Source organism: Microcaecilia unicolor, chromosome 9, assembly GCF_901765095.1.
Source record: "Microcaecilia unicolor chromosome 9, aMicUni1.1, whole genome shotgun sequence".
Taxonomy (NCBI): domain Eukaryota; kingdom Metazoa; phylum Chordata; class Amphibia; order Gymnophiona; family Siphonopidae; genus Microcaecilia; species Microcaecilia unicolor.
Window position 1 is genome coordinate 208,863,330 of NC_044039.1, and position 14,523 is coordinate 208,877,852.

General features: G+C 47.3%; 1 protein-coding gene across 2 annotated transcripts in view; it reads left to right on the plus strand.

Annotated features, from left to right (window-relative positions):
* TTC7B (tetratricopeptide repeat domain 7B) overlaps positions 1–14,523 on the plus strand; it is a 513,408-nt gene that overhangs the window by 172,327 nt on the left and 326,558 nt on the right. For both annotated transcript variants that reach the window (XM_030214578.1, XM_030214579.1), the window contains exon 6: positions 13,192–13,270. In XM_030214578.1, coding sequence (XP_030070438.1) covers positions 13,192–13,270 — 79 coding nt within the window. The remainder of the gene's footprint in view (positions 1–13,191; positions 13,271–14,523) is intronic.

Consider the following 14,523-nt stretch of genomic DNA (forward strand, 5'->3'; position numbering starts at 1 on the left):
TGAGGCAGGAGTGACTATTCGCACAGTGCCTTCCTTCCTGCCCAAGATTGTTTCTCGCTTCCATGTGAATCAGCAGCTATGTCTCCCTTCCTTTCGTAGGGAGGACTACCCAGAGGAGTACTCTGCTCTTAAATATCTGGATGTGAGGCGAGTCATCATCAGATACTTGGAAGTGACCAATGATTTCCGGAAATCGGATCATCTGTTTGTCCTGTATACAGGTCCTCGTAGGGGTCTGCAGGCTGCTAAGCCTACAGTGGCAAGATGGGTCAAGGAAGCCATTGCAGCGGCTTATGTGGCCGCGGGGAAGGTGCCGCCTATCCAGCTGAAGGCTCACTCTACAAGAGCTCAGGCGGCCTCGATGGCAGAGGCCGGTTCCGTCTCCTTGGAAGAGATATGCAAGGCGGCAACTTGGGCTTCGGCCCATACATTCTCCAAGCATTACCGCTTGACTGTGGCTGCTCGGGCGGAGGCCCGGTTTGGAGCTTCAGTGTTGCGGTCAGGGATTTCTATGTCCCGCCCTGGGTGAGTACTGCTTCGGTACATCCCACCAGTCTATGGATTGATCAGCTTGATGATATGGAAGGTAAAATTATGTATAATCATACCTGATAATTTTCTTTCCATTAATCATAGCTGATCAATCCATAGCCCCTCCCAGATATCTGTATTGTTTTTATTCTGGTTGCATTTCAGGTTCAAGTTTAGTCTTCAGTTACTTCAGAAAGACTTCGTGTTCAAGTTTTTTCACTTGGATTCTTCAAGAGTTAAGACGAGTTTGTGTTACAGTGAGCTGCTGCATTCCTCTCCCCTCCGTTTTACGGGGCTGGATTGAGACTTAAAATTCTGCCGGCACTCCCTCCCGCTTCGTGCGGCTGTAGGGCAGTTTTGTACCCCTCCCGCTTCGGCGGTGTTAGGGTCAGTCAGCTCCTCCCGCGGTTGCGGTTGCAGGATAAGCCAGATCCCCCCGCATCGGCGGGTGTGGTGTCCCTCCCCCGTTTCGGCGGTGGTGAGCTGGGCAGAGTGTCCCTTCGTGGGTGTAATTCTCTAAGTGCTGAGTCCTGCGGATGGAGCTTTGATATCGACATACTGAGGAGTTTCCGGCAGCACATGACCACATATAGGGAGGCAAAAGTTTGCTCTCTATCTCCACCTGCTGGTAGATGGACACAACCCACCAGTCTATGGATTGATCAGCTATGATTAATGGAAAGAAAATTATCAGGTATGATTATACATAATTTTACCTTGTAAATGACAACAGCATGGTCCTTCCAATCTGCCCAGAAAAGCAGCCAGGATTGTACCTGTGACTCTGTGCAGATTACTCCCACTTTTGTCTTTAAAGTTGTAACTAACCCCCCAGTGCAGTCTACCCCGCCCCCATACCTCTTTTTTTATTCTTTAAAGTGTGAAAATTATTTTATGGTGAGTAAAATGTGCTATACTTTTAGTCCATCTTGATACCACATAGAGAACTGTCACTGTTTGTGATCACATTGCTTCCCATGGAGGAGCGTTCCAGGTATCTAACATCCTTGCCATGAAAAAGTATTTCCTAATGTTGCTTTAAAGTTTTCCTCCTTGCCACTTCATTTCATATCATGGCAATTTTCATGCTGTTACCAGCTTCTTTCGTATACCAGCATGCAGAATCTCATCTACAAAAAAATACAGTACAATATAATAAGGCTCTTATAGTCCACTACTATCCTTGTAAGTTCAGAGCAGAGTACAGTATAAGAAGCTGGACATATCCAGGAATTACATTTAAAAAAATATGAAGTAGATTATTTACAGGTTAAACTACAAAAATTGCTGAAACCTTTTTCGAGATCACATATAATTGCATTCCTGAGTAATGAAAAAAAACCCCAAAGTAAAATGTCTTGATTTGCGATGTAGTGCCTGAAGGTTGATATGATATCAGGGGAATCATATAGACGGCTGTGGAACCCCAAATAATTGCATAAATCAATGAACACAATTTAAAGTGAACTTGAATGTGTTCTGTGATCCAGTGCAGAGATTTTAGGAGAGGGAGTAGCACTATCAAACTGTTTTGCATTACAGGCCAGTCTAGCGGCAGTGTTCTAAGCTGTCTTCTTCGAAATGACAGGGTAGAATTTCACCCCTATTCCTCTGCCCATTCAACATAACCTCTTTATCCTGCTTCATGTCCCCTACATGACCAAAATGTTGAGCTCCTCTATATCCTACCCAACCTGCAATGTCTTGTTCCCCAGATGCGCCCTCCGCCTCCCCAGGTTTGCTGAGGTCTTCAAGTGCAGGAGTGATGCACAGTTGCTTTGGCTTTATCAGCTGCCACATCTAAGATGGTCTGGCTCAGCAATGGCTCTCCTCTTCCTCAGTGTCTGCTCTGTATTAGAATTTAGGGTAGACTGTTGCACGGAGACAGAAATTTCAGCCATCCCCAATGGAATCTAACCCATACCAACCTGTACCTGCTAAAATCAAATCCATCCTCACCCATCCCCACCTGTACCTGCAGGAGTCGATGCTATTATTTACTTGCTCTCAGCCCTCTGTTTCCTCCCAACCCTAAAAGCCTCCCGTGGTTTTTTGGATGGTATTCACTATTTGACCTATGAGTGTTCCAAGCCTCAGTCTGATGTTCCAGCTGCCTCTCTGGTCATTCAAAGCCTCATTCTGGCACTGCAACTGCCTCTCTCCATACTTTCCAAGCCTCATTCTGGTGCTCCAGTTGCCTCTCTCAGTGCATTCCAAGCCTCATTCTGGATTCACCACACATTTTGACTACCATCCCACGTGAGTCCCAAGGCAACTTCTTCCATCCCTGCGAGAATCACGTGGTAACTTCTTCAATTCCTGTAGGATTCCCGCAATCCCCATTCCCATGCAGCTGTCTAATTTAGGGCCCAGTATTCAGCCAGAAGTGGTGAGTGATTTTTAAGGTGCTGACCACCACGGGCTGAATTTGACCCAGATATTCAGTGCTAGGCCTATTCTTGCCGCTGGAAGTCAGCAGGGTGCGAAGCAATATTCAACGCTGGTACCTGGATACTATTCGGATAAGTTAGGACAGCTATTTCTGGGCACCGGCACAGAAAATTGGTGTAGTCCAGATAACTTTTAGATTCACCCTAACTCCGCCTTTGGACTTCCAGACAATAACCAGATAGTGCTGTGATGGCCTTCCAAGATTTTCAGCAGTACTATCTGGTTATGCACTTCTGAAAATACGGGATCACCTGGTCAGCAGGAGATAAATGGTAATTGCCTCTCGTACTCAGTTTTCTGCTGCTGAGTATCAGCCCCTTCATTGATTAACCTAATCAAGGGGCCTGTGTACTAAACAGAAACAGGTATCAATGGAACAGTACTTGCCTGATTCAGATCCTTCTATCAGACAGGCAACAATCCATAATGTTTGGCAGCAACTCATCACCACCATGGACACTGACCTGCAGGGTACCACAAGGATTGATACTGTCACCTATTCTGTTCAATATCTACCTCAAGCCACTAGCTGAACTGATTCGGTCAATGGGCACTCAATTCTACATCTATGTGGATGATGCAGAGCTACTCATACCCATTGAACCTGACTTACCTACAGCTTTGAATAAACTGATTACCTGTGTAACATCAATTCAAGAATGGGCTAAACACAACAAACTTTGAATGAACCCAAGTAAAACCGAGCTTCTCAGGGTCCCTAACACAAGTGGATACATACCTGACATAAAAATCCCTTTTGGGAAGTATGAACTCCCCCTCAAATCACAAGTCAGGAACCTTGGAATACAGTTAGATTCAACACTTACTCTGATTCCCCAAATCCAATCAACCTTCAAGAGCTTCTTCTACTATTTGCCATCCTCGATCCGCTTCAATCCGGTTTTCGCCCTCTTCACTCGACAGAAACAGCACTCTCTAAAGTCTGTAATGACCTGTTCCTTGCCAAATCCAGAGGCCACTACTCCATCCTCATCCTCCTCGATCTATCCGCCGCTTTTGACACTGTCAATCATGACTTACTTCTTGCCACACTGTCCTCATTTGGGTTCCAGGGCTCTGTCCTCTCCTGGTTCTCCTCCTATCTCTCCCACCGCACCTTCAAAGTTCACTCTCATGGATCTTCCTCCACCCCCATCCCCTTATCTGTTGGTGTTCCCCAGGGATCTGTCCTTGGACCCCTTCTCTTCTCATTCTACACCTCTTCCCTGGGCTCCCTGATCTCATCTCATGGTTTTCAGTATCATTTCTATGCTGATGACACCCAACTGTATCTCTCCACACCAGACATCACCGCGGAGACCCAGGCAAAGGTATCGGCCTGTTTATCCGACATTGCTGCCTGGATGTCCAACCGCCACCTGAAACTGAACATGTCCAAGACAGAGCTTATCGTCTTTCCACCAAAACCCACTTCTCCTCTTCCTCCACTTTCTATCTCAGTTGAAAACACCCTCATCCTCCCCGTCTCATCTGCCCGTAACCTCGGAGTCATCTTTGACTCCTCTCTCTCCTTCTCTGCGCATATCCAGCAGATAGCCAAGACCTGTCGCTTCTTCCTCTTTAACATCAGCAAAATTCGCCCTTTCCTGTCTGAACACACCACCCGAACTCTCGTCCACGCTCTCATTACCTCTCGCCTGGACTACTGCAACTTACTCCTCACCGGCCTCCCACTTACACATCTATCCCCCCTTCAATCTGTTCAGAACTCTGCTGCACGTCTCATATTCCGCCAGAACCGATATACTCATATCACCCCTCTCCTCAGGTCACTTCACTGGCTTCCGATCAGATACCGCATTCAATTCAAGCTTCTCCTTCTTACCTACAAATGCACTCAGTCTGCTGCCCCTCACTATCTTTCTACCCTCATCTCCCCTTACGTTCCCGCCCATAACCTCCGTTCACAGGATAAATCCCTCCTCTCAGTACCCTTCTCCACCACCGCCAACTCCAGGCTCCGCTCATTCTGCCTCGCCTCACCCTATGCTTGGAACAACCTTCCTGAACCCTTACGCCAAGCCCCCTCCCTGCCCGTCTTCAAATCCTTGCTCAAAGCCCACCTCTTCAGTGTTGCCTTTGGCACCTAACCACTACACCTGTATTCAGGAAATCTTGACTGCCCCAACTTGACATTTTGTCCTTTAGATTGTAAGCTCCTTCGAGCAAGGACTGTCCTTCTTTGTTAAACTGTACAGCGCTGCGTAACCCTAGTAGCGCTCTAGAAATGTTAAGTAGTAGTAGTTGTCATACTGGGACAGGCTGAAGGTCCATCAAACCCAGCATCCTATTTCCAACAGTGGTCAATCCAGGTTAGAAATACCTGGCAAAATCCCAAAAGAGTACAATACATTTTATGCTGCTTATCCTAGAAATAAGTAGTGGATTTTACCCAAGTCTATCTTAATATTGGCTTATGGACTTTTTTTTTTTTAGGAAGTTAGCCAAACCTTTTTTAAAACCCTGCTAAGCTAACTTCTTTTACCACATTCTCTGGCAACGAATTCCAGAGTTTAATTACGTGTTGAGTGAAGAAATATTTTCTCTGATTTGTTTTAACAAAAAAAGAAAAATTTGTATAGGGCGTGATTGGCCTTCTTGTACAGCAGGCAATTTGAGCACAAGTATGCAGAACAGTATATTTCACAGTACTGTTCAAAACAATTATACAGAGGCAGCATGAACAAAAAACAAAACTGAGCAAGTAAAGCATATTTCTCTACTGCATGTTCAGCCTCATTAGAGTTGTCTTCTACAGCAGACAATTTGAACAGAATACAGAACTGAGCAGAGCTCACTGCTTTGTCTTCTCCAGTCAATAACAGTGTGAAACAGAGAACAAGACAGCAGAACTGAAACTGGAAAATTCACAGGCAAAACAAATGTAAGAATGAAAGTAAGAATAAAGAAAGTGCTGTAAATGTAAATGAACAAACAGAAATTGGTGTACATACAGTACCGCATAAAACACATTGTGCAGAAGAATCTTACCATGGCTCCATTTCTTCAAAAGCACAGTCTCCGCTCAAAAATGGTTCCCTGGCAGGAAAAGCAAGGTCTTAGCTCAGAACATCTTAAATATTCATTTTCTTTAGCATTTCCTTTACCATCATCCAGTGCTCAAACAAGCGTTGTTAGAAGTTGTGTCTCAGATCAAAAACAGTTCCTTTGCTGCGAAAGAGGGGTCCCAGGTCCAAAAATTAACAGTTCCCTTGCATAGAAGCATGGTCTTAAACAGTGGCGTTCCTGGCCTGGATGGCACCCGAGGCGGAGCGCCGATGCCCCCCCCCCCCCCCCCGCCAGGTGCAGCGCCCCCCCCCCCCCTGCTAAATGACACCTTCCCCCCCCCTGGCGAAATGACACCCCCCCAGGTGCACGCCGCTGGGGGGGTGCCGCGGCGCGCACCTGCTCCGAGTTCGCTAAACTTCGCTTCACTGCAGCTCCCTCTGCCCCGGAACAGGAAGTAACCTGTTCCGGGGCAGAGGGAGCTGCAGCGAACGAGCGACGAAGTTTAGTGAACTTGGAGCAGGCGCGCACCGCAGCACCCCGCAGCGGCGTGCACCCGGGGTAGACCGCCCCCCCACTTGGTACGCCACTGGTCTTAAATCAAACACGGTTCTGTTGCTGAAAAAACGAGGTCCTAGGTCCAAAACCTACTGCTTAGAAGCATGGTCTCAAATTAAAAATGGTTCTCTCGCTACAAAAGCGGGGTTCCAGGTCAAAAAATTTACTGCACATACAGTACAGTACTGGAAAACTGGAAGAGAAGCTGCGCGTTTTTTTTAACAGCGATGATGGGTGCATAAAGGCGTATCGGCTGCAAAGCAGGTTCTCTTGCAGAAAAGCATGGTCTCAGATCAAACATGGCTTCATTGCAGCATGTGAAACCAGAAAACGGGAAGAGAAGCCACGCGCTTCTTAACAGCGACGCGGTGATGTCACCAGAGGTCTGTCGGATATGCTGGATGGTCGGATCAGTGAAGGTTGGATAATTGAGACTGTATTATAATAGAAAACTGAATAAAATTCACTGAGAAGTGGAACTTGCACAACAAGGAACTTACCCAAAAGAGGCAGCAATACAAATATTGCAGTGGTCTCTAAAACATCAGTACACGTACTGGGAAAACTGAACAAGCTGGATTAGTACCGATCCCTACGTAGACATTCCACGCTAACAGAAGGCCTGGCCTTGGTCAGATGCTGAACACAGACAGACCCTCACCAAGTACAGAATCATACTATGCCATACTTCGTATTGTTATTTAAATGTTTTTACTGCTGTAATTGCCTGTTGCTCATGTTTGATTTTTTTTCTTACTGTACACCACCTTGAGTGAATTCTTGCAAAAAAGTGTTAAAGTCAAATAAATACAATTAATTAATTAAACTAAAACTCCAAGAAGCCACAGTGCATGCAGTGAAACACCAATGCATTTCCCCCATACTTTGCCAGATATGAAGATAGTAGATGTACATTCCAAAAACCAACATATTCCAGTCACTAAATTGAAAACAGAATTTAGTTTTGTTCATTTGTTGTTTGGCCTTTTTTATTTTTCTAATCCTCTAGCTGTCAATGTATGGTTGCTGCTTTTCTCTGTCTTCTTTTAACTCTGCTTTGAAGGTTGTACGTTCATTTGTCTTCTTTTCTCCCCTTTGGTTTTCACTTCCTCCTTGTAACATTGATGTTTCACTTTCAGCCTTCTTCCATTTTTCTGTTTTTTATTTTTGTTTAACCATGTTACATTCCTTATCATCATTCAGTTTCCAAGCTCTTGTGCTGAGTTTGCTGCTTTCCATTTCCCATTCTCCATTTCACTTCTTATTACCTAGCCTTTCATTAGCCCTCCTCTCTATGTCCAACGTTTCCCCTCTCTTCCCATCTTCCATGCCTTGTGACTTACGTCTCCCCTGCTGTCCTGTGTCCAGCGTCTTTCCTCTTTCTTTCTCTCCCCGCCTGTATCCATTCTGTCCCCTCCTCTACCCCCTCCTGTGTCTAGCATCTCCCCTTCTCTTTCCCACTCCCCATGTCCAGCCTCTCCTCATCTTTTCCCTTTCCTACCCTCCTTCTCAAGCATTTCTCCTTCTATTCCCACAATCCCCCTGTGTCCAGCATCTCCTGCTCTTCCCTTCCTCCCACCCCCAGTCATCCTTGCTGCCACTGCTGTCATGGTGCAATCCTCTCAGGCCTACTTATTGAACATGCAGGGCAATTCTATAACAGGATGCCTGGAAGGAGTCTATAAAGGAACATAGGGGCCTACTATCCTATATAGAATACTAACCTAATAAATGCCCATAGCCGTCAAGAGGGGGGGGCAGGGGGGACAAAAATCCCCAGGCCCGGGCCTCCAAGGGGGGCTCGGTGCCGCAGTCCTACCCGCCCTCCGTCGTTGACCGTCTGCCACCGGGCCGGGCCCCCTGCATTTAAATCACAGCACCTCTCACCTCTGTGTGAAGGCGCTGCAGACAGCAGGGCAGCAGATCGCCTCCCTTCAGTCCTTCTTCCCTCCCTGTGTCCCGCCCTCGTCTGACGTAACTTCCGCGAGGGCGGGACACAAGGATGGCCGAAGGGAGGCGATCTGCAGCCCTGCTGTCTGCAGCGTCTTCACACGGAGGTGAGAGGCGCTGTGATTTAAATGCAGGGGGCCCGGCCCGGTGGTGGACGGGTGGAGAGGTGGGTGCGGTGGCAACCTCGGAGGGGATGGAGGGGGGAGCGGCGGCAGTGGCCTCGGGGGCGGTGGGGGTGGGGCCCCGAGGGCGTCCTTGCCCCGGGCCCGGCCCAATCTCTCGGCGGCCCTGTACATGCCTAAAATGTAGGAGTCAGCACTTACTCCAGCCATAGAGCCGGAGAAAGTGTTGGCACCTAAATGTCGCAGATACATGTGTAACCTTTACAGTTTTCTATAAGTTATGCAAGTAAGTGGGAGTCCTGCATACGCTTTGCCCGTGTGTATGCCTCCTTGCAAATACATGCTATGTAAGTTAAGCGCGTGTTTACAGAATAGCACTTAGGTGGAATTTTGGCATTTATGCGTGTATGTGTGCATATATACAATCGATGCAATTATTCTAAACATTTACATTCATAATGGGAGCAACACTTGTTGCACCTATGTTATAGAATTGTCCTTTAAGCGACAGGTAGGGCTGCGGGGCACATGCACACCAGGGGCGTAGCTAGACTTCGGCGGGAGGGGGGTCCAGAGCCCGAGGTGAGGGGGCATATTTTAGCCCCACCCCCTAGTGCCGCCGACCCCCCCCCCCCGCCACCAACTTTGACCCCCCTCCCCCCGCTGACGACCCCCCCCCGACCCCCCCCTCCCACCGCCAACCCACCGTCGCCTATCTTTGCTGGTGGGGGACCCCAACCCCCGCCAGCCGAGCCGAGGTCCTCTTCTTTCCAATCCCGTGCAAGGCTTCATTCTAGTCTGGCGTCCTGCACGTTGTATGTGTAGGAGGTCAGACTAGAACGAAGCCTTGCGCGGGATTGGAAAGAAGAGGACCTCGGCTCGGCTGGCGGGGGTTGGGGTCCCCCACCAGCAAAGGTAGGCGACGGCGGGAGGGGGGTCGTTGGCAGGGCGGTTCTGGGGCAAATCTACGGGGCCCAGGCCCCTGTGGCGCCATACTGGCTACGCCCCTGATGCACACACTCAAAGCCTGCATGTCCCATCCTCTCCAATGCAAACTTGCTACTTTAGAAGGGATAAGATGCTGCAGGCCTCGAGTATATTACTACTACTACTATAAATCACTTCTATAGCGCTACCAGTCATACGCAGCGCTTTACAATAGAACATGAAGAAAGACAGTCCCTGCTCAAAAGAGCTTACAGTCTAAATCAGGACAAACAGACAGATCAATAAGGATAAGGGAAGGACAGACAGAAGGACACAAGGATAAGATAAAAGTGACAAGTCGGGAGTCGAAAGCAGCATCAAACAGGTAGGCCTTTAGCCCGGATTTGAAGGCAGCCAGGGATAGAGCTAGACGTAATGGCTCAGGAAGCCTATTCCAGGCATAAGGAGCGTATGAATATACTCAAAAGCCTCATGCTGTTTATTTTAGTGCCACCATATCCAGGATCTTTAGCTCCTACAGTAACTACACTGTCCCCAAACTTGTGCTGCCCTAGGTGGATTTCGGGTCTGCCTTGTGCTAGGGCTGATCCTAAAAAGGGCTTTGATTGTTGCCTCTTTAGAGGACAATTTCCAAAGGGATTTCTGCTGGTAAATAGGGCTTTATTTATTTACTAGTAAAAAAGGCCCGTTTCTGACAGAAATGAAACGGGCGCTAGCAAGGTTTTCCTTGGAGTGTGTATGTTTGACAGAGTGTGTTTTACAGTGACTGTGTGTGTGAGAGAGAGAGAGAGTGAATGTGCGAGTGTGTGTGTGTGACAGAGAGAGAGTGAGACTGACTCCTCTGGCCCCTGCCCCCCCTCCAGCCACTCAGCGATTCTTCTCTCTCCCCTGCTTCCCCACCAGGCACCCAGCGATTGTCCTCGCTCCCCTGCTCCCCCTCCAGGCACCCAGCAATTGTCCTCATTCCCCTGTCCCCCCTCCAGCCACCCAGCGATTCTCCTCTCTCCCCTGCCCTCCCTCTCCAGCCACCCAGCGATTCTCCTCTCTCCCCTGACCTCCCTCTCCAGCCACCCAGCGATTCTCCTCTCTCCCCTGCCCCCCCCTCTCCAGCACCCACCGATTGTCCTCTCTCCCCTGCTCCCCCTCCAGCTACCCAGCAAGTCTCCTCTCTCCCCTGCCCCCCTCCAGCCACTTTGCAATTGTCCTCTCTCCCCTGCCCCCCTCCAGCCACCCAGCGATTCTCCTCTTTCCCCTGCCCCCCCTCCAGGCACCCAGCGATTCTTCTCTGTCCCCTGCCCCCCCTGTAGCCACCCTGCGATTCTCCTCTCTCCCCTGCCCCCCCTCCAGGCACCCACCGATTCTCTGTCGCTCCTTTGAACGCCCTGCCCGTCTGTAGCCTTCCCTTTGAGTTCGTTCCCTGTGAGTCCCATCTTCTGACGTCTTCCTCTTTCCACAAGGGCAGGACTCTGAGGGAACGAACTGGAAGGGAAGGCTACAGACGGGCAGGGCTTGCAAAGGAGTGACGGAGAATCCATGGGTGCCTGGAGCGGGGGGCAGGGGAGAGAATAGAATCGCTGGGTGGCTACAGGGGGGCAGGAGACAGAGGAGAGTTGCGTGGCAATGACGGTCCGGGCAGGCGGGTTGGGTGTTTGTTTCAGACCGTTGATTGGCTCCTCAGTCTTGTGACATTGCGGGACAGTGAGAGCCAATGAAACGGTGAACTACAGACTTACGAACCCTACACTGCCACAGTGCCACGGAGTCAGCTTCAGAATGTTGGAGGTGCTTTTTATTATATAGGATATATTAGGATTTATTTACCGCCATTTTGAAAGAATTCACTCAAGGCAGTGTGCAGTAAAAATAAATCAAACATAAGCAATAGACAATTACAGCAGTAAAAATATTCAAATAACAATACAAAGTACTACTACTACTATTTAGCATTTCTATAGCGCTACAAGGCGTACGCAGCGCTACACAAACATAGAAGAAAGACAGTCCCTGCTCAAAGAGCTTACAATCTAATAGACAAAAAATAAAGTAATCAAATCAATTAATGTGTACAGGAAGGAGGAGAGGAGGGTAGGTGGAGGCTAGTGGTTACAAGTGGTTACGAGTCAAAAGCAATGTTAAAGACGTGGGCTTTCAGTCTAGATTTAAAGGTGGCCAAGGATGGAGCAAGACGTAGGGGCTCAGGAAGTTTATTCCAGGCATAGGGTGCAGCGAGACAGATGGCGCGAAGTCTGGAGTTGGCAGTAGTGGAGAAGGGAACAGATAAGAAGGATTTATCCATGGAGCGGAGTGCACGGGAAGGGGTGTAGGGAAGGACGAGTGTGGAGAGATACTGGGGAGCAGCAGAGTGAGTACATTTATAGGTTAGTAGAAGAAGTTTGAACAGGATACGAAAACGGATAGGGAGCCAGTGAAGCGACTTGAGGAGAGGGGTAGTATGAGTAAAGCGACCCTGGCGGAAGACGAGACGGGCAGCAGAGTTTTGAACCGACTGGAGAGGGGAGAGGTGACTAAGTGGGAGGCCAGCAAGAAGCAGATTGCAGTAGTCTAAACGAGAGTTGACAAGGGTGTGGATGAGGGTTTTGGTAGAGTGCTTGGAAAGAAAGGGGCGGATTTTACGGATGTTGGCATAGTACACTACTTTCATATTTTATCTGTAGAAAATCTTCATTTGAAAATTTGCACCCCTCCTCCAATGGGTAAAATTAGGTGGTGACAGGGCTGAAGAAGATAGAAGGAAAAGAGTGCACACAGTGGGCTTTCAAAGCAGGAATGATTATTATGTGTCAAAATGGAAGCCCTGTTTAACATCTTTAATGGCCGGACTGATGGATCAACTTATTTCAGGATCCTGAAGAAACCACAGTTTGGGCAAGAGAATGTTGCAAATAGAGACACCCCTACCCCAGGTATTGGCAAATGATGTATATCCCACTTCTCGTTAAATTGCAAGCCCAAAGGAGCAGAAGGAAAATGCCAAGCCACTGACACTTCATGTGACTTTGGACTAGTCATTTAACCCTCTGTTATGTCACAATGCAAACTTAGGCTTAGATTAACTAGTGCGTGTTAATTGCATTTAACTTGCATTGATGTGATTAATGCAAATTATTAGGCTCTGTTGATAATAATGGGGCTTGTTTTACATAGCATGCTTTACAATGTTAATGGTGGAGACTTGACAGCCAGTGTTTAAGCATGGGTGACTGGGGCCCACTCAGATTGGTGGGCACGGCTCTGGCCACCTTGTTGGGCAGACTGGATGGACTGTGTGGGTCTTTATCTTCCATCATTTACTGTGTTGCCATGTAAATTTGAATTGGAAAAAAAAAGGAAAAACATGAGCACAAATGTTTGCATCTTTCAAAATGTAATTGTTTGCTAGGCACTTCCGCGGTAAATTGTTCATTTGAAATCTTTAAAGAAAATGACCTGAACATTTCATGTATAAATCCTTATTGTGCAAAGTAAAATCAAGCATTCAAACTTATAGCAAACTGCTGTGCCTGTTTGTTTCTGAACTGTATAAATGTCATTACACACCAGATGGAAAATGTGTCTTGTTTTCATAAATTCTCTGTGCATACAGGAACTTAACAAGAGGCGTTGGAAGGTTTAGAGAAATCCTAAGAGCTGTTGAAACCAGAACGACACAAAACTTGCGAATGGTAAGCTTTTGCTTTAACCTGACAAGGTAGATGTGGTGTTTAATAATATTTAAATCATTGTGCAGGCCTTTACCAGGTTAATTAGATTTGTTTGTAAGGAAGAGACAAGAATGAGTAGCCTGAAATAGGTGTTGCAGCCATCTTTGTTTTCAGAGTGATTGTATTCGCCTGTTGGCTGAGAGTTAGAAGAAGGCTCTCCTGAGGCTGTCCTGTGCACCACTGGAAATCGTCCCTGCAACACTCATTCTCCTGCCCTTATAGAGGCCCTTTGCCTATCACCTTAGTAGCACACTTGGGCCCCAGTACACCAAAGACTTGATTGACCCTGAATCTCTTGTGTTACATTACTGCACTTGAGTCACAGTTAGCTGTTTTATCCCCTTCTCTCTGTTCTCCTCTCGGAGAGCTGTTGATATAAACCCTTGCTGTAGAGCAAAGGGAAGCGTCTTCAGTCTCCAAGGTATTCTTCATTCCTCTTGATGTGGATGTCTGGAAAGGGTTTCTGTAGGTTAAATTTTCTATTTGTCATGAGTAAGGGGCTCATTTTCAAAGCCCTTAGGTTTACAAAGTTCCATAGGTTACGTAGAGGGGCATTTTCGATATGATGTCCAAGTCCGACTTTGGACATTTTGCACTAAACGTCCAAAATCCGAATAGGAAAGAAGATCATTTTCGAAAAAGAAAAACGTCTTATCTTTTTTTCGAAAATACAAGGTTTTGTGCTTTGGACGTTTTGTTTTTTAGCCCAATTAAAAACAAAAACAAACCAAATAAGTGCAAGAACAGTGCTGGGCAGACTTCTATGGTCTGTACCCTGAAAATGGCAAGGACGAATCAAACTTGGATATACATATAAAGTATCGCATACCATGTAAAATGAGTTTATCTTGTTGTGCAGACTGGATGGACCTTACAGGTCTTTGTCTGCCGTCCTTTACTATGTTATGTTATTACAGTATTAGTATTCGGTTGCATATATTGTGGAACGTTGAGATTAACCATAAGCTTTCTTGAAAAGGTATGTTTTTAGTTGTTTTCTGAATTGAAGGTATTTGTTGATGCTTCTTATGGCCTTGGGAACTAAGTTCCACCACTTGGTGCCCAGGTAGCTGAATCCTCTGGTGTAGATGGATTTGTATGTGATGTTTCTGCAGTTAGGTAGGTGGAGTAATAGGTAGCTCATGGTTTCTGGGCTTGTGATTCTTGGTGAGAGCTCAGTTAGGTTTAACATGTAGTCAGGAGACATGTCAAAC